Below are 19,953 nucleotides of genomic sequence, written 5' to 3' on the forward strand. Positions count from 1 at the left end.
TTCTATAAGTCCCTTACCCTCTCTGATCTTTAAATCGCACATATGAAAAGGTAGAATAACTAGGAAAAACGATCTCCCAGTCCTGAAATTCAATGATTCTATGGCATCAGCTTCCACATCCAAGAAAGGATGGGTTCCACTACAGGTGAGAATAAAAGCTAACCTTGTTAAGCAGCTGCTCAGAGTTTCCCATTTGGTATTTCGTTTAGTTCTCACAACTGCCCTAGGAGGTTAGCATTCTTTTGCCCCAAACTCCTACCCCAGCCTATGGGACCCTCCTGATCTGGCTCCACCTTCCCATTTGTCCTAATCTTGTCCCTTCCTTTACAAAGCTCCAGCTGCGTAGAATTCAGTCTCAGATCTGCCTGGGCCTTTCCTCTTGCCGTTCCCCTTCCTGGAAGGCATTTCCTCCTGATGTATAAACAGCTGGCTCTTTCTAATCCTTCCATGGTCAGAGAGAATGGCACTTCCCTAGAGAGAATTTTCTTCGTTTTAAATCGTTTTTAGCACATATCACTATCTAAAATTATCTTTCTTATTTATTTTTGTGTTTACAGGTATATTATTTGAATGGATTTTAAATACATGGAATATATATACACAATGGAATACTATTCAGCCTTTTAAAAAATGAAATCCTGTCATTTGAAGCAACATGAATGGAACAGGAGACCATCTTGTTTAGTGAAGTAAGCCAGGCACACAGAAAGACAAATACCACATGATCTCACTCATATGAGAATTCATTTTTTAAAGTGGCTCTCATAGAACTAGAGTTGAATAATGGTTACCAGAGGCTGGGGAGAGCAGGGGAGGTTGGGGGGTCGGAGGAGAGGAAGTGGTGGGTTAACTGGTAAAAGCTACACTTATATACAATATGTTTTGGTGTTCTAGGCTGACTAGAGGTAATACTATTATACTGTGTATTTTTAAATAACTAGAAAAGAGGATCTTGACCATAATCACCACAAAGAGAAGATAAATGTTCAGGGGATGGATATGTTATCTACCCTAAGTGAATCATGGTACAATATATGTATGTACTGAAACAACACACTGTATCCCACAAATACGTACAATTAAATTTGAAAATAAAGTATAAAAAGAGAAAGAAACAACAGTGGCCAGAAGGCAATGGAATCCCATATTTAAAGTGCTGAACAAAAAAGTGTCAATGAAGAATTCTATATCCAGGAAAATTACCCTTCCAAAATGAAGGTAAAATAAAGACATTCCAAGAAAAAAAAAAAACAAAAAAACAAAACAGAGAATTCACGATTGCAGACCTATCTTACAAGAAATATTAAAGAGAGTTCTTCAGGCTGAAATTAAAGGACACTAGACAGTCACTCAAATCACATAAAGAAATAAAGATCAGTGTTAGAAATAACTACCTAGATAAATATAAAATGTAGTACTTTTGTTTGTGACAGACATTTTGCTCCTACCTAATTTAGAAGAAAGCTGAAAAAAGAAATAATTATAGAACATGTCGATGGGCTCAGAATGTAAAAATACATAATTCACATGACATTATTAGCCCCAAAGAGGGGGGAAGGGAATACAGCTATATTTGAACAACATTTTTGTATATGATTGAAATTAAGCGGGTATTAAAAGTAGATGATTTTAAGTTAAGATGTTAATTGTAATTTCCAGGGTAACCACTAAAGAAATAATTCAAATTATAGTAAAGAAACAAAGAATTAAAATGGTACACTAGAAAATCTGTAACACAAAAGAATGCAGTGATGAAGGAATAGAAGATCAGAAAACACATAGCACATATAGAAAACAAAAAGCAAAATGGCAGACATAAATCCTAACTTATCAGTAATTATGTTAAATGCAAATGAATTGATCCAATGAGAAAGGGTTGTTAGAATGGATTTTAAAAAGTTCCAATAATATGCTGTTCATAGGATACATACTTCAGACTCAAAGATACAAATAAACTGAAAGTAAAAGAAGGATGGGAAAAGATATATCATGTAAACAGCAACCGTAAGAGCTGGAATGGCTAAACTAATATCAGACAAAATCTGTTTTTTAAAAATTGTTTGCAGAGATAATGATAAACATATATGCACCTAACTACAGAGCCCAAAATATATGAAGCAAAAACAGAATCAACGGAGAAATAGACAATTTGACAATAACTATTGGAGACATTAACAGTCACTTTCGATAGTGGATAGAATAACTAGGTAGAAGATTAACAAGCAAATAGAAGAATTAAGCAACACTAATAAACAACTAGACCTAATACACAACTTATGAGACACACATTCTTTTCAAATGCACATAAACATTACATAGGTTAAACCATATGTTAGGCCATAAAACAAGCCTCAATAAACTTAAAGGATTGAAATCATACAATGTGTTCTCTGACCAGAATAGAATAAAATGAGAAATCAGTGACAGAAGGAAATTTTGGAAATTCAAAAATTTGTGGAAATTAGACAACAAACTCCTAAAACCCCATGGGATCAAAGAAGAAATCACAAGGGAAAATAAAAAATGCTATGAGAAAACATAACACACGAAATCTTATGAGATGCAGTAAAAGAGGTGCTCAGAGGGACATTTATAGTTGTAAATGCCTAGATTAAACAAGAGAAAAGCTTTCAAATTAATAGCCCAACTTTCCACCTTAAGGAACTAGAAAAAGAAGAGCAAATTAAACCCAAAGCTAGCAGAGTGAAAGATATAATAAAGACTAGAGTGGCAATAAATAACATAAAGAACAGAAAAACAATAGAGAAAAATCAATAAAACCAAAGTTGATTCTCTGACAGGTACAACCAAATTGACAATCCTTTAGCTAGACTATGAAAAAAATTTTTAATTTTTAAAATTGGGAATGAAAAAGAAGAGAAAACTACCAACCTGACAAATAGAAAAAGGATTGTTAGGGAGAACTATTCCCATAAATTTAGATAAAATAGAAAAATTTTGGGCCGAGCCTGTGGCGCACTCGGGAGAGTGTGGCGCTGGGAGCACAGCGACGCTCCTACCGCAGGTTCGGATCCTATATAGGAATGGCCGGTGCACTCACTGGCTGAGTGCCGGTCACAAAAAAGACAAAAAAAAAAGAAAAAGAAAAAGAAAAAGAAAAAAAGAAAAAAAGAAAAAATTTTAGAAACACACAAATCACTGAAGCTGACCCATCAAGAAATAAAAAAATCTGAATAGACCTATGAGAAATAAAGAGACTAAGTTAGTAATTTTAAAATTTCCCACCAAGGAAAGCTCAGAACCAGATAGCTTCACTGGTGAATTCCACCAAATGATTAAATTAATATCAATTTAGAACTAACACCAATTCTTCACAGACTCTTCAGAAACAGAAGAGGAAACACTTCCCAGCTTATTCTATGAGGCCAATACCACCCTGATGCCAAAACCAGATGAAGACATCATAAGAAAAGTAGACACCCCAATATTATTTACGAATATAGATACAAAATTCCTAAACAAAATATTATCAAACGTAATCCAGCAGCATTTGAAAAGAATTATATCCATGACCAAGTGGGAATTATCCCGAGTGCAAGGTTAGTTCAACACACAAGAATCAATCGATGTAATACATTGTATTAAAAGAATAAAGGACAAAAACCACATGATCAACTCAACAGATGTAAATTGATCATGCTGATAGTTGTACAACTCTATGAATGTACTAAAAACTATTAAATTGTACATTAAATGGGGAGATGGTATGATATCTGAATTAGATATCAATAAAGCTATTTAAGAAAACGTGCCTTGGATGGATAAAACTGATTTGAAAGTCATGTATTTGTATGTCTAAACAAACTTCAGCATTCTTTAAAGGAATACATCAAAATACAAACCTCAGCCAAGCAAAATTAACACTATCTGGCATCCAATTAGAAATTACTTAGCACAGGAAGAAGCAGAAAAACGTGACCCACACAGAAGGCAAAAATAAGTCAATAGAAACAAACCTCAAAATGTCAAAGGTGGTGGAATTAGCAGAAAAGCCTTTTAAAATAACGATTATATCTATTATGAATAAACCCAAGGTTTAAAGGAAAACGTGAACATAATGAGGCGAGTAACAAAAGGTTACGAAAAGAACTAAATGGAACTTCTAGAGATGAAAAATACAATATTAGAAATGCAGCGTGTTCTGGGTGGGATTAACAACACATTAAACTCTGCGGAAGAAAAGATCAGTAAACTTGGAGACATAGCAAAAGAAACTCTCCAAACTTAAATATGGGGGGGGGGGGGTTCTAAAAAATAAAAACCGTGTTAGTTATCTGTGACACAATATCAGGAAGTGTAATACCGATTTAATTAGAACACTCCACCCAGTAATAGTGAGATAGGAGGTGCTCAGTTTCCCTGGGCTCTAGTTACAGGACCCACCTCTAGGTCACAAGCCATTCCCCAGGGTTTCAGGCTTTCCTCTAGGCCCACCCCTAGAGAAAAGTTACCCTTGCTAGGTAGACCTAGACCTATTTTCAGCACGAACACCGGGAAAACGAGACCACAAGCGGCTGGTTTATGCAAATTCAGTGCTCGGGCATGCGCAGCAGAGAGGGGCTCTATAACCCTGGTAGCTGACTGACCTTCCACTGGGGGTGCTAAAGAGCACAGAACGTTCTTCAATATGTCTGGTGCGTGCCACTGGCCGTGGATTATGGAAATCGCCTCCTCTGGAGGTGCCCCGTCCCCAGCCCGAACCTTGCCCTCCGAATCTGAGCGTGTGCCTGGCACCACCCTCCTTTGCCCCTGCGCCACCTTTCCCATCATTCCGGCAGAATCCTGGCGCCTCGTGAGTTCTGGTCCCACCTCATAATGCCAGGGGTCTACGTCAGGCTGCATGAAGGAACCGTCGTGTGGTGAGCGCCACCTGCAGGACCAGGCCTTCACCTCGGCGTCCTCATCTAGGGGTGCCAGTCACGCTTACGTGGAAGAGGAGGGCAGCCCGCGCCACACTCATGGGGTCTTCTGCATCCAAGGCTGCCCTCCAGGCGACCCCCAAAGAGCCCAGGGAGCCCAAGCCGAAACACTTGGCCTGTGAGTAGCGTCCGGGCTGGGCAGCTCGCGCGGCTCCTGCCGTCCAGGGCTGGGGGACCCTCTAACGCAGGTGCCCGGCGTGCTCCCGCCAGCCTCCCCCTGGCGACACCCGCACGCGAGGCGTCGTGTGGACTCTCACTTCCAATCGTCTCGAAGCACGTGAAAGAACCACTGGCGGTTTTTATGTCCAATTCCGAAATATTTAGAAATTATTCAGGGAACTTAGGTAGGAGACAAGGGGGCAGCACCCACGCTTCTGCAAAGGTTCTCGCTTGCCAAGGCCACCCCGGCCCGTTTGTGTAGAAACCGTGACATCTGCGGAGTCAGTTCTCCCACGGGCACTGCTCAGCCAGGACCTGTGAGTTGAGTACACAGGCCTTAGAGTGTCCCCAGCAGCACCTTTGGGCTCCTGTGTGTGATGCGAAGGGGAGGGGTCTTCATTCTTGAGGGGACCTGTTAAAGATTCCCAGGCCAGGCCCACAGTCCATTGCTTGAGCTTGTAGTGAGCCCTGATTTCATAAGCAACACGTGCTGCTGGCAACGCGCATGAATCCTCCTGCTCTGAAGCCTTCGCAGCTGACTAACACTTTGATCACCACTTCACTTTGGTATTTTGCTTAAAAACTATCCATTGACTTAATCTGTACTTACCTGCTGACGTTTTACCTTCTCATCATCATCATAATGTGCATGTGTTATAGCAGCTCACTGTTTACTAAGTTAAACAGATTAAGTTCCATTATACATATGTTTTTGAAGTTTGCTAAGCACTATTCTGGGCAGCCTGTGTGCTAGATTCTGGGGAAATATCTATGACAAACCCTGGATGATGACGTCATGTTCCAGAAATGGCTTCTTGGGACCTAAGGGATGAGCAGTAGTTACACACTTCCCTTGAGAGAGTCGGTAATGACACTGGTAGAAGCTGACTCTCTGGACTCAAACAAATCTAATTACAAATCCCAGCTCTGCAATTTTACGTGTATGACCTTGGGTATGTTACTTCCCTTCTTGAGTACTATTCATTCATTTCACAAGTATTTACCATAACCTTTATGGGCCATCTACTGTGCTAGGTCTTGGTGACTGAAATGGACACAGTCCCTGCTCTCATCGAGTGTAGAGGATAAGAGGGTAAACAGGTGTTCATATCAGGTAACACATATCAGTACAGATGGTAATATATGTAATGAAGAAAATGTTTTTGATTATTCCTTTGTCATTTCTCTGAGATTTGACTGCATCTGTCTTTAAGTTAAAATGACCAATTTTCTTTTCAAAAACTTTCTGTCTGTATTTTAATGCTTGTCACTGTCTCTAATTTAGATCTAATACAGTACATCAATGAAACAAATATGAGCGTTCAACATCTGGCTGATGTTCTTCATAGGAAAACGAGGAGCAGTAACTGGGTGGTGGTGTTCAAAGCTCTGGTTACTGTGCATCATCTCATGGTCCACGGAAATGAGGTGAGTGTGCTGTGCGCTCCAGCGGGAGGCCTTCCCTTCCTTCTGGTACAATAGACTGCGTGCACGCAAGTGCGAAATGTTCCTGCTTTGTCAAGGGCGTATTACCTTTTGCTTTTGTTAGTGACAAGTGGGGGAAGTGAATAGCAGTATTAAAAATGTTTTTTTCTGTTTTTATTAATGAATGCATCTTTGTCATTAGTATTACTTGAGGTATGCCATTTTAGCCACTGGTAAAGTAGCCATTGGGTAATAAAGTGGATAATAGAGTGGGTATTTCTCTTAATCCTTTAGATGATTTAAACCCTCCCCCCCAAAAAAACTTTAAAATGTATTACTGCATAACTGCTTTACTTTGCCAAGGGAAACTGTACACCTGAGTGTGTGATATCATCACCTGTCCTCCTCTCCCCATAGGCACATACTTTTAGTGTTCCATAGAACACCTGAAATGCTCTATAGCATTAAATTACTTATCATTTTCTATTTTAAATTTACAATTTGTCTCAGTAAAATCGCATTAAAAATTAGGGTTTAGAAATTGGCTTTATTTTGAAATTTATAAAGCAATAGTAATTACACAGTAGGGTATTGGGAAAAACAGAACGTATATATAAATGGAACTTAATAGAGAGCTCAGAAATGAAACCCTACTTATATATGAGCTAGGTGGCACTAAAAACATGCAGGAGAAAGTAAGGGGGAAATAATTACAAGAAAGTCTGTTGGCACAAATGGCATCCCTACGGAAGAAATAGAATGAGATCCTTATCTTACTTTATATACAAAAATAAACTCCACATGGAGGAAATATCGAAAGGCAAAAAACTAAATTTTGAAACTGAAAAAAATGTAGAATGTGCTTATGACATTCAAGTCGGGAAGACACCATAAAGTTGAAAGAAGGTATTTGCGACATGTATATTACAGACCAAAGATTAATATTCAGAATACATCATTGTAAGAAAAAGGCAATACAACAGACTAATGAGCGAAAGAACCCAACAGTTCACAGAAAAGGAAACCAGAATGTCTGACAGCTAATTCATGTCCGATAGCATGTCTGAGAACATGTTCAGATTAGCACAATTTAAGATTTCTGACAGAATAAAGAGTTGGGAAGACACTGAGGAAATGGGAAATACCCTGCAGATGATGTGTAAATTACTAGCTGGTGTAGTTTATCAGTGTGGAGAGGAGAACACTGGGACGCATTCAACAAAATCACCCAGCTGGTGACCCAGCAAATCTATTTCTCACAGCATATTTATAATAACGAAAAACTGGAAATCACCTACATTTTCATCAGTAGGGAACAGGTAAAATGAGGTGTGGTTATACAGTGAAATACTATATGACACTAAATGGGATGTATACCAGCAAGGCTAGATCTCAAAACCAATGCTAATCGAGGAAGCAAGTTATAGAATGACATTTGGAGTACAATAACATTTATGTAAATTTTAAAACATACACACAATATTTGTCCATGGAACAAATACATATGAAACTATAAAGAAAATAGACTTTAAAGATAGCATGTTAAAAATTATGACATCAGTTACTTCTAGTAGTAGGAGAAAAAGGAAATTGGCCTTGGGAACAGGGCAAAGGGTACGTGAGCTTTTTCTGTAATACTTTATTCCTTTTATTTTAAAAATAGACTGGAAGCAGTTATGTCAAAAACTGAGCAGTTCTCATTTCTAGATAGTGGGGTACACAGATGTATCCTATTATTCTTTGTACTTCTCTGTAACTTACAATTATTCAAAATCAAAAGGGGGAAATGGCTAGAAAGAAAGTCTTGGAGGAAAGGTGTGTATTCACATGAACTTTCATGTTTAACCCCTTGTTAATTTGGGGACTAGGTAAACAGAGGGTAACTGACAGCACAGCGAATGCTTGTACTGGCCAGCCCAGAATGTGATCGTGACTAACTTAATCAGTACTCCTGAAATAGATAGAACCTGCATGGCAGGACTCTGTCAAATATACATTCATAAGGGCAAACTCATTCATAAACTAGCTTTGTGTCCAGAAACTAATTTTAGGATTCGGCCCATTTGTCTCACAGCGTTTCATCCAACATCTTGCATCTCGACCCTCTTTCTTCACGTTACACAGCTTCCTGGATATAAGCGTCATAGAAGGTAAGATGGGTCCTTGATGGAAATGTTTCCATGTGTCAAGGAGGGGAAAGTTCTGAAAACCCTGGCTAGTTAAGAAAATTGGTCTCAATTATTTTAAGCCAACTTGGGTTGGGTTTCTGTCACTTGCAATCAAAAAAAGTCTCTATTTGTGTATGAAAGTACCTGTTCCATAAGTAAATAAATAAATCAACAAACAACCTAACTAGTGTGTGGTGCGGTGCACTTTTTATAAAGGTGAATAATCCCTAAGTTCATTGGTATAATGCATTTTTGACTGCGTACTAAGAATATGCTATGTGCTAGAGGAAAAAAGGTTAATGAAACCTCCAGGTCTTTATTCAGTGAGGCCTTGTCCAGCCTGCCTAAAACTGCAGCACACCTTTATGCCACCTCTCGGCCTGAGTTTTATTCTTGCCACTTCTTACCAACTAATTGCCTGTGTTCTGTGTTTTCCTTTTTATTTTATTTTATGTTATTTTTGCGTAATTGTCTGACAATCTCCATTGGAATGTAAGCGCTATGAGAGCAGGGATTTTTGTCTATTTTATTCACTGCTGAACTTCCAGCACCTAGCAGAGCCTCACCCATAGTGAGCACTCAACAATGGTGAAGGAATGAATAAACTGAGTAAATGAATCAAGGTAACCAGAAATTGGGTTTCTCCCATGGCCTTTCTTTCTCCATTTTCTCTATGAAGTTGGGGTCAGGGTCATTTGCTAATTGGAGGAAGGCTGGAGAAGGGGAGGTGGCGATGGGAAAGTGCCGAGAATTTACAGCCGTTTCTGTGGAAATGTGAAAGGAGCTGGGAAAGTTCAACTGTTCCCTCTGTTCAGGAATATCACTATCAACACCACATCATGGGGTGATATGAAGTCTTTCAGTAACTAAAAAATAATCTTTAACAGAAAATTTGAGGCAGGTGGGACTAGATGATGAATAAAGGCCGTTCTACCTTTTGTGCTTACAGAGACATTGCTGAGGCGTACGGGTAAATGTGGAATGATAAGTCTTTGCATATTGGTGTATTATAAATAGTTGTATTGGTTGAATTGGAAATAATCAAATATTTTATTTTTAGGTTATACGATGTCAGCCTTCATCAGACGGTACAGCAGGTATTTGAATGAAAAGTCACTCGCCTACAGACTGATGGCATCTGACGTTACAAAAAGCAAGAGAGGGTCAGTAATTATCCTTAGTTTGTAAGCAAGAAATACTGACACATATGTGGTCTGCTTTGTAGTTTGTCAAAAACACAGCTCTGTGTTAAGATGCTGATGTCACAGTGCTTTTCAAATTCTTAATTTTTGATGTTTATAAATTTCTTTTATCTTTTATAGGAGAGACGGTGTGATAAGAGCTATGAGTACTGAACAGCTGCTAAAGACGCTTCCAGTTATTCAAACCCAGCTGGATGCTCTTCTTAATTTTAATGTAAGAACTTTAGAAATCCTTTTTTTTCCCCTTTAATATCAGTCAATATCATTGTTTAACTGTAGATGGGAGAAGGATTTTTTTAACTGTGGTGGTAATTGATGACTCTTATTTAATTTTCAGGCAAATCCTGATGAACTAACTAATGGTATAATACGTGCTGCTTTTATGCTTCTCTTTAGAGATGCTCTTCGTCTCTTTGCAGCCTATAATGAAGGGATCCTTAATCTGCTAGGTAGGATAAAGAATAAACAATATTTTTAAAAGATAAGATGGTAAAAATACTTTATTTGTGAAAATCTTTTACCTCTACATTCAGACTCATATTTGCTTTAGATTTAAAATAGAGAGTCCTTACAGGCTCATGTGTATTTTTAAACAATGAGATATTACATTGTTTTTTTGGTTAAAAATTATTTGTCGAATTAGCCACAAGGCTTTTCCATTTTTATACACATGTTAACTGATATTTCTGGGAAATTTACCAGGGAATCAACTAGGTTGCCATGTTTATGCAGTACACATTAAGGCCCATTTCCACCAAAGTCAAATAAGACAGCTCTGACTTTTATAAGAAGGTAAAGTCAATTACATAAGTTACTGTTATAGATTATATACAAGCATATTTTGTAGGCTTCTCAGGAAATTTCTGTCATCATTTAGACCTAATGAATGGTTCATTTCATTGCAAGCATTTTCCCAACTTTATTGATGGGAATTTAAGCTCTTTTCTTAAACTGAAGAAATGCCTAGTACATTTATAGGGTTATAAAAGAGTAGAAAACACAGCACCTTCCTCAGAGAGTTTCAGAGCTTGCTGTTAATCACAAAGACTATAGACCAGAAGTTGGAGACATTTAAATCTAAACTATCCGTGTATGCTGTTAAATTCCATGCATATTCCCAGCACTAGTGTTTGTTATACAGGACTTAATCTGTAAAAATCTGTTGATTACAGGGATTGAACAGTGCTATTTGTGCTTGTTCAAGCAGAAAATAAGTGGATCAAAACTATGATTGTTTTGAACAGGTTAAAATCATATACAGAATCAGCTTAAAATAGAGTAGAACGGAGTGAAACTTGAAAATCGCTACAACATTGGCTGCTTCCTGCTAATTTTTTTTTTTCTATTTTTAGACAAGTTTTTTGACATGAGGAAGAACCAGTACAAGGAGAGTTTGGGGATTTACATCAACTTCCTCGAAAAAACCACCAAATTGACACAGTTCCTGGAGGTTGCAGAGGTACAGAAATCCGTTTCTATCCAAGGCCTTTCTGCTGTTTTCTGCATTAGTTTAGTGTCAGGTGTAGCTATACCTCCTCCCCCAACCACATCACTACACAGAGACACAGAAATTGGTAGTAGTTTTAACTACTTTGTAAATAGTAAAACTAAAAGCTAAAATTAGGTCCTTCGCTTTTTTTTTTTTTTTTTTTTTGAGCACGTTTACAATGCACTTGTGCTAAAAAGCAATCTTACAAGGACTTCTGTTTGTAGCCGTGAGGATAGGCAGTACCAAGTTTCCCCTCTCATCAGAAACTCTAGAACTGGACGAAAATATATATGATGGAAGTCTTTTTAGACAGTGGACAAGAGGTAGAACAGGACTGTGATCAGAGAGAGAAAGAAACATATAAGGTGATGACACTCTGGAGACCCCAAGCAGGATAAATACAAAGAGAACCACACATAGGCAAGTGACAGTCAAACTTCTGGAAACCAAGAGAACAAAGACATATTATCCACAGGAGAACAACAGCATGAATAGTGGCTGACTCCTGACTACTTGGAAAATTAGAACACATTTGCACCATATCCAAAATACAGCTTAGCTCTTCTCCAAACAGCAAAGACTCAGTATCTGGCAAGACTTTTCTTTCAGAGTCTACTGTTAGGACAAGTAGAAGTTTGTGCTTAAGTGTCCAATGCATCCTTCAGCCTGACATGTTTTTCTTGCACTAGATGGGCATCACCCGAGGAAGGCATCGTGCCCTGGGGGGTGTTTTCTCTTTTGTGTGCACAATAGTCTCTCAGTTAATTTTTTTGGTGCCATTCCCTGCTGTAATATATACTTTTCGCCCCCTTTTTTTTGTGAATTCAGCAAGTTGGAATTGACCAGAGCAACATTCCAAATCTTATTCAGGTATGTGTATCTGTCCTGTGCATTTAAGTGGACCTTTTTTCTCTATGTTCATTTGTTATTTATATTAATCATCATCTGAGACTCCATTCTTTGCCATATACTTATATGTGTGTGTATTTTAATTTCCCCGTCAATAACAAACATATACAAGGGAACTTCAAAAAGATTATGGAAAAATAGAATTAAAAGATAATACAAATCTTTCCATGCACGTCATATATATGGCAACGCTTGGTATAACGAATAGACCATGCTTTTAAAATGGACAGCACCGGTCAGTGGAAACAGTCAGGTATTTGGGATAATGAACTTAGGTTTGAGGGCTGTCTTGTCAACCTTTCAGTGTGTGAACTCAAGCAACTCATTTCCTTCGTCTATTCCTTGTTTCTGCAACTGCGAAATAGGTGTCATGCTCTCGCCTATCTCATAGCAATATTGTAAAATTCAAATGAACTCAAGCTTTTTCCTCCCCCAGCAACTGGTCATCAGGGGTCCCCCACATGGCCATGGGTGTGACCTGAGGTAGAGGTGGCAGTGCAGCAGGTGTGGATGGGGTTGTGCAGCCTGCTTACCCCTCTGGACCTGTCTGTGCTCCATCCCAGACGTACCCTGGGGCTTAAGCAGCAGGGCTTCTGGCCCATCCTCGACCTGCTACAGAGCCCTTGCCTACGTTGGGTCCCAAATTAAAGTGGTAGGCTTTTAGGTCACCTGGGATTTGGGCTAAAGCAATGTTTCCTGGTGTGGAGATATGCTGTCTCCAGAACCCAAAGATGCCTACTAGGTGTCACATTTTCTTTTTCACGGTGCGAGGTGCAAACTGAAATACTTCATCTTCTGTTTTGGATGGGACGTCCTGGTAGGCCTCTGACCACTGGAACCCTACAAATTTTACCACTGTGAAAGAAATGTGTATCTTTCCCAAGTCCACTCTGCTACCCACCTCCTGCTCATCTGATCCTGTTCTAATGACATCATGGATAGAGTGGATCAATTTGAGGTTCTGAGGGGTGACCAGAAGGTCTAGACTTCTTCCGACCATATTATGACAGCAGGTGGGAGAGTTCACCTAGCCCTGGGTCCGAACTATAAATGTAACCATTGTCCGTTCCATTCGCCTGTGACCTCTTTCTGATTCACACTGGAACGCAGCACATTCACCAAACCAATAACCACATAGCATGTACCGGAGGCTGTGTTAAGTCACCTCTACCAAAGAAACTATAGTGGCTGGCACAGTGGCTGCAATTGGGTTCCTACTTGATTTTGCTGTCGTTTGTCATTCTCCAGGGCCTGACTGGTTTTGATGGGGACGGGGACTATCACATCTGCATCATTTATGTCTGTAAGATTGGCACTAATTTCTGCCATCCTTGTGGGAGGCAACCTTGATTTTATTTACTATTCTGCTTGAAGGGTGGGTGGGGGCTGTTTCAGAGGCATGTCTCCAGCGTAGCTTTGCAGTGGTTTAACTCTAGTTCTAGGCCTAGAGTCCAGGAGGGGAGGTGGGGCAAATCTTGATGGGGCGTGTAACTTGTTGGATAGAAGCCTCCTTACCTCCCACAAAGGAGGCTGCAAGGTTTCTGAGGAACCTGGAGATTCAGGACTTTCACAGCCATCCCCTCAGCTGTCCCCATCTCATATATGAGGCCCTGGCATGACAGACCTGCCTTGGATGGGACTGGGATAACGAAGGACTCTCTGAGATAACACATGAGGAGTGCTCACACAGTGCCTGGTTCACATGGCAGTGATGTGTACGAGAAGGAGCCTGTGAAGAGAGAGGGTGGAGAAGTGGAAGGAGAGAGGGGCAGTAGATTGAACGTGATCTCTCAGGGAATGAGAGGGTATTGGATCCAGAGCACAAATGGAAGCAATGATCTCAAATAAGAAGAGAGAGGAGGCAAGGAAGGAAGGATAATTGCAGACGCAGACAAAGTGTTCGATTTGGTGGCAGAGAAGGGGCAGTTTCTGTTGGATGCTTCACAGTACAAACATTCCTTCATGTACAGATAAATCAAAAGGGACTTGTGCACAGACATCAAATCACACAGATCAGTCTATAATGAAAAGCACTTTTGGGTGAAATAACGCCCAGCTTCTCGAATGGGAAGTCAGATGAGCAGTGGTGGGGAGACACAGCGACAATGACAATGCCTGGGTTAGTAGTAGGGGAGAAGACGGAGTTTCATGGCCCCATGGCACCGTAACCAGCGGGTTTCACTCAGCATCGATTCACAAACAATAGGGCTTGACCCCTCCTCAGCTATAATGAATGAGACACAATCCCAGCCCCTGGGTTCCTGAAAAAGATGAAGCAGAGACTGCAGAAGCATGGCTAGATGTCCACAGAATGTAGTCCTCTGAGTTTTCTCTGCATCGAGCTTGCTTCCCTGAGGGATGTGCTGGAGGTAGGAAGAGGAACTTTACCGAGAACCACGGCCTCAGCCATTGCTGGGCACAGACGAGCATGAACTGACCAGCACCTGTGGCCTGAGCTCCAAGGGGACCTCTGCCAGGAGGAGTAACCTGAGTTGGAGGGTGACATTTTCCACTGGGCCACCCTCTCTCCTCCTTACCTCAGCTCCACTCCTCAGGATCCCTGAATCAAAAACAAACTAGATGGCTGCGGGAGAGTCTGCAAAAGGCAGCCAGGGGCCTTGTTAGCAAACTTCCATCCAGATCCCAATTCACTGCTCCGTAAATCAACTCTTTGTACTGGAAGAGCTTCCTTATCAGTACGCTGGCCCCTGGCCCTCAGCCAGTGCAGAAAGTCATTTGTCGTGGCCTTCAGCAGTCGGCAGAACTGCTCCTGTGAAGACGTGCTTCCCGGGCTGTCCTGGAAGCCCTGGAATGGAGTGACATGCAGGGCTACGTGGGACAGCAGGGAGGCAGGAACTGAGGCAGCCCCACTTTGCCCCCCTCAGTCAGTCTCCTCGAGAGAGGTCTGCTCAAAACCGTGCACAGTTTCAAGGGGCTTTCTCAGCCAACCTGCTGCTGGATCCCACGGAGGAGCGTGAAGGTCTTGCTCTGTGACTGCGGATTGGCCAGTTTCTCCTTGTGCTTCTGACACTTGTTACTTAACGTGAATCGAAGCTAACCTGCTAGGTTTAAACTGCTCACCAGTTTAGAGATCCCTTCTGCATCTGGTCTTTCTTAAGAGGAAATCTCCCTCATCTTCTTGATCCGTCAGTCCTTTCTGCTTTGACTTTGCCATCGTCTGGGAGTCACCGAGCCTCCTTCCGTGAGCAGCTGGCTGTGTGTCTGTCTGTGTGAGTCCTCTCCTTTCAGCCATTCCCTGCAGTTCCTGCTGGACGTGACTCCTGCAAATGTACATAGCAGGGTCTGCTCTGTCTGCAATCGGATGCATTTTCCTTTGTCATGAAAGTAGTTCAAACATACATTTCTGGGCCACACTCCACCTCAGAGCTCCAGGGGCATAAACGTGGGGACCTGCTGGACGGTTCCACCCCGACACATGCCCAGATGCATTTTCCTACAGTTACCCCAGCGTTTCTGTGCTATTGGTGGCTGGAGGGTGACTGTGCCTCACGAAGGAGGTATTACAGCCTCACATCTCCTCTTTTCATGTAAAGCACCTTGGTGCATTTTATCAGCACCATGCTCTCACCAGCTGAGCTAACCAGCCAGCACTTTGGTGCTTTTTACGTTTTTGGTATTTCTAAGCAGTTTTCTGCTAATCATGTTCACTAAGATTGCGTGGCACAGTTTCCACAGATTTACATCTGGCGGTGGATTGTCTGACAGCATATCAGCTGGAAAAAAAAAAAAAAATGTTTCCAAACAACATCGTTCAAATACTGATAACTTTTGTTATTTATTTTTGTTATTTATTCCCTCAGAATTGGCCCTTAGCTCTGCCCCCACACACCTTTGTGAGTACTTCTTTGTTAAGCCTTCTTCCCACTGCCAGCACAGCAGTTTATATGATTCATCTTTTCCCCAAATCTGCTGGTCTTCCTCTGTCCCCATCCCCTCCTTGATACCCTCTACCTGGCCTCTCACTTACAATACTACACTGAGTGGGAAGGGGAGAGACGGTGACAGTCTGAGCTAGAACGATGGTGTAGTGGCAGGATGGAGAGACGGGGGTGCATTGAAGACACATCTAAAATTTGGTAGGACTCAGCCCTCTGCCGTTTGTTTTACATAATTCAGATCTGATAACGTCCAAAATACACATCTGATTATTTCACCCCTCACTTAAAAGCCCTCCAATGGCTGTGTCCCTAGTACCTAGTGTATAGTAAATTATTAATAATTATTTTCTTGAATAGAGAGTGAGTGGATCAGGAGGGAGATGGCGGGATATAGAACCCTGGTGGGGAATGGGCCTTATGTTTTAATGGAAATGGAGAACAAAAAGATACACCCACATTCACTCAGCAAATACATTTGAGCCTTGAACAACACTGGTTTGAACTGTGAGGGTCCACTTACATGCGGGTTCTGCAACAGTGGGTTTAACCAAAATGCAGGGCAAAGTGCAGTATTCCCAGGATTCAGAACCCATGTATAAGGTGGGCCAACTTTTCCTATGTGTGGGTTCCACAGTAATGACGCGTGAAAGTCATACACAGGGTTTCAACTGACTATGTGGGGTCAACACCCTTAACCTCCCGTGTTGTTTAAGGGTCAACTGTATTAATTAAACATTTACTATGTGCCAAGCACTTAAGATTCATCAGTAAATGAAACAGACAAAATCCCTGCCTTCATGGAGCTTATATTCTCTTGCAGGGACACAGACAATGAATATACAAAGAAATCTGTAATGTCACTAAAAATAAATGCTTTGAAAAAAAAAAATTTAAAGAAACTGTTGGTAGTCAAGGAAATCCCTCTTGAAGAGGTGACATTTTAGCAGAGACCTAAGACCATGTCGACACCTGGATTTCTCTTCATATGCGTGATAATGAATTTGCTAATATGAGTGAGATTCTCCGTCCCTCTTTTTGTTGTTGTTTCTCTATCTCTCTGTTGCCTTCTCTCCCCGCTCTCCCTCTTCTCCACTAGGTTTTACCTACTGACCTGGTGACTTTTGAAGGAACCATGAATAATGAATGATTTCAAGCCTAATGTCTTCTTGAGGGATAGGTATTTTAGTTGTCCTTTGATAATTTTAAGAGACTGGGTTGTTGTTTTAAAATTTTTATTTCAAAGCATAGTTTGAGAATTTGACTTGATACCAAGATGTTACTTTTAATAATAAATTTACTTTTGGCTTTAATGCATTTGCTATAGAGGTATCTTAATTTTTGTTCAAAATATGTTTATCATGTAGGAGAGTATGATTTTTCTAAAAGTATCAGAAAATAAATCTTTCATAACTTTTTTTAGCCACCCCGGAGTTTACTTGAAGCACTAAAACAGCATTTAGCTTCTTTGGAAGAGAAAAACATTTCACCACCTTGCAGGTGAGTTAATAACTATCTTTAATATAGGTTTATTTTGTCTCCCTCTAAATAAATTTTCTCATTCTAAATGTTTAAAAATATGAGATCAACTAAAACTATGGGTTATGAATGCTATATGATGGAATACTATTCAGCTATTGTAAATGATGGTATGGAATGGAGGTTTCAGTCTTTTGCGGGATTCCAGACTCTTCACAAGAGGGTATGTTTCCCAAAGAAACTAAGTCAAAAGTCTAGGGAACACATGTGGTGAAGATCTCTGGTGGAGAATTTATAGCAATGCCGGGGTCTCACATGGCAGAAAATGGTGGAGCAGAGGGAGAGAGACTCTGTTATGTGATAATGCTTTCCGAACCATGCCTGTGACCACTATTATTAATCCATTCACTATGCTGTGGTCCTACAGTCCAATCACTTCTTCAAGAACCCACCTTTGAATTACCATAATAGGATTTCCTGCCCTCTTTTCACTGTCATGATGTGGACTCGGTTTTGGGGGACGTCAGTCCACAGCACTCCTCTAGGGGCTCTTCTAGTGAGAACAACTGTTGTAGAAGATTGTTTAATGGCATGGCAAACTGTTCATTCACATAACCGTGTGCATAGTAACATATAAGACGTGCGTGTGTGTGTGCGTACACACATATACACACACATGTATACTGTATGTATGCGTTATACATGCAAATTGAATAATACAAAATGTTTACATTAGTTATTTCTGAATGTGACAATTATGGTTGATGTCAGTCTTCTTTTTTGTCCTTTTCTGTATTGTCTAGAATCCCTACAAAGTTTATGTATTATTCATTCATTCCACTTTTTTGAGGTTTTGTTGATTGTCATTGATTTAAATTATCCCTCTCTTTTTTATTTTTTCAATAACTTACATTTTGTTAATGTAGTTAGCACTTAAAATACATTATTCATTTCGGGTTACATTTTGCACAATAAGCATTGAACAGCAGTGTATCCTCTGCCCAATTGGCTACAGCATGTACCGATCAAAGCCAAGTGCACAAGGCAAACTCTTCCGCAGTGGTCCCTTTAAAGCTGCCACATCACACTTGCTCCTGGCTTCCCAGCCTGTGGCACCGCTACGTGGACTGTACTAGAAAAATTCCCAGTTTGCACACTGCTAGATTAAAACCACTGGCATTTTTAAATCACTGCCAAGCTCACTTCCAAGAGGACAGAGCAACTGCAGTGTGAACAGCAGGTGCTCGTGTGAAAAGCAAGACGACGGTCGCTGAGAGGGAGCGTGCGGGAGAAGCGCAGGCACAGCCGGGCTCTACTCAGTGCTGGACACTCGAGGCCAGGAAGCAGCCGCACGTCGTGCAGATAAAGCAGTTGCAGGAAGCGGGGCCGGATCTCGCCAGCACAAAACGGTTTGTTAAGGAGCCCGTGCTTGCAACCTGAAGCGTGTCGTTCAGCGCGCTGGCTCGGGGTCTGACCGTGTCGTGTGTGTCTGTGAACAAGCAGCCTATTGCCCCAGCGCGACCCTCACCTGTAGCAGCTGGAGGTGGCACTGCTCAGCCAAAGAAAACTTCTTGCCAGAAAGAATCATTATGGATCCAAGAAAAAGAGCGGAGATTTAGCCAAAACTGGAGCTTGAATTCAGAGGAAACTCGGAAGGCAAGTTTGCACCCCTGGAGGAAAAGCGCCCGACAGCGCGGCGCCGGCTGTGACTGGCGGGACCTTCGGGTCGCGCTGCACTGACCCCACTCTAATGTCCAACAGGGTGCGCCATCGGGAAAGGGAGTCACGCCGTGAGCTCGTCCTCAGACACCTGCCTGTGCCTCACGGTCCCGCTGCGGCTGGGAGGGCGCCTGTCGTCCGTGGAGTGTCCGGGCAGGTGAAAAGGGGGACAGATCCGTAACCGCCTTCAGGGTTTAGTGCTGGGGCAAAGCAGGGCAGTGAGGTCGCGGCCGCGTCCCACGTGTCTGCCGCCGCCACCGCGACCGTGAACCCCGGTCCGTGACCACGCGGTGCCCCCTCGGCCTCTGCTGCCAGCGCCGCCTCTGCTTCCGCTGCTTCCTCCTCTTGCCACCTTCTTGGGATCCTGCTGAGGACACGAAGGGATCCCAGCTGCCGGGGACCCCTGGGCCGTCCTGCTCGTCGTGCTCCTCGTGGCGACCTCAGCGGGCGGGCACTGGCCGCCTCCTTCCACTGCTGCTCTTTCTCGACCATTCTCGACAGGTCTCTCTGCAGTGACCTTTCTGCCATTCACTGTTTTAGGAGGCCTTGATGGACGTCCCATGTCGC

The 19,953-nt window shown here is 41.6% G+C and overlaps 1 protein-coding gene across 1 annotated transcript; it reads left to right on the forward strand.

Annotated features, from left to right (window-relative positions):
* The first annotated feature begins 4,861 nt into the window (after positions 1-4,861).
* On the forward strand, positions 4,862-19,407 carry LOC134368588 (phosphatidylinositol-binding clathrin assembly protein-like). The gene is made up of 10 exons (XM_063085014.1): positions 4,862-5,054; positions 6,385-6,527; positions 8,599-8,674; positions 9,753-9,855; positions 10,015-10,108; positions 10,232-10,343; positions 11,247-11,353; positions 12,212-12,253; positions 17,612-17,688; positions 19,110-19,407. The coding sequence occupies exons 1-10, from the start codon at positions 4,862-4,864 to the stop codon at positions 19,405-19,407; spliced, it is 1,245 nt and encodes a 414-aa protein (XP_062941084.1).
* Positions 19,408-19,953: the final 546 nt, after the last annotated feature.

The sequence above is a fragment of the Cynocephalus volans genome, chromosome X (assembly GCF_027409185.1).
Source record: "Cynocephalus volans isolate mCynVol1 chromosome X, mCynVol1.pri, whole genome shotgun sequence".
NCBI classification, from domain to species: domain Eukaryota; kingdom Metazoa; phylum Chordata; class Mammalia; order Dermoptera; family Cynocephalidae; genus Cynocephalus; species Cynocephalus volans.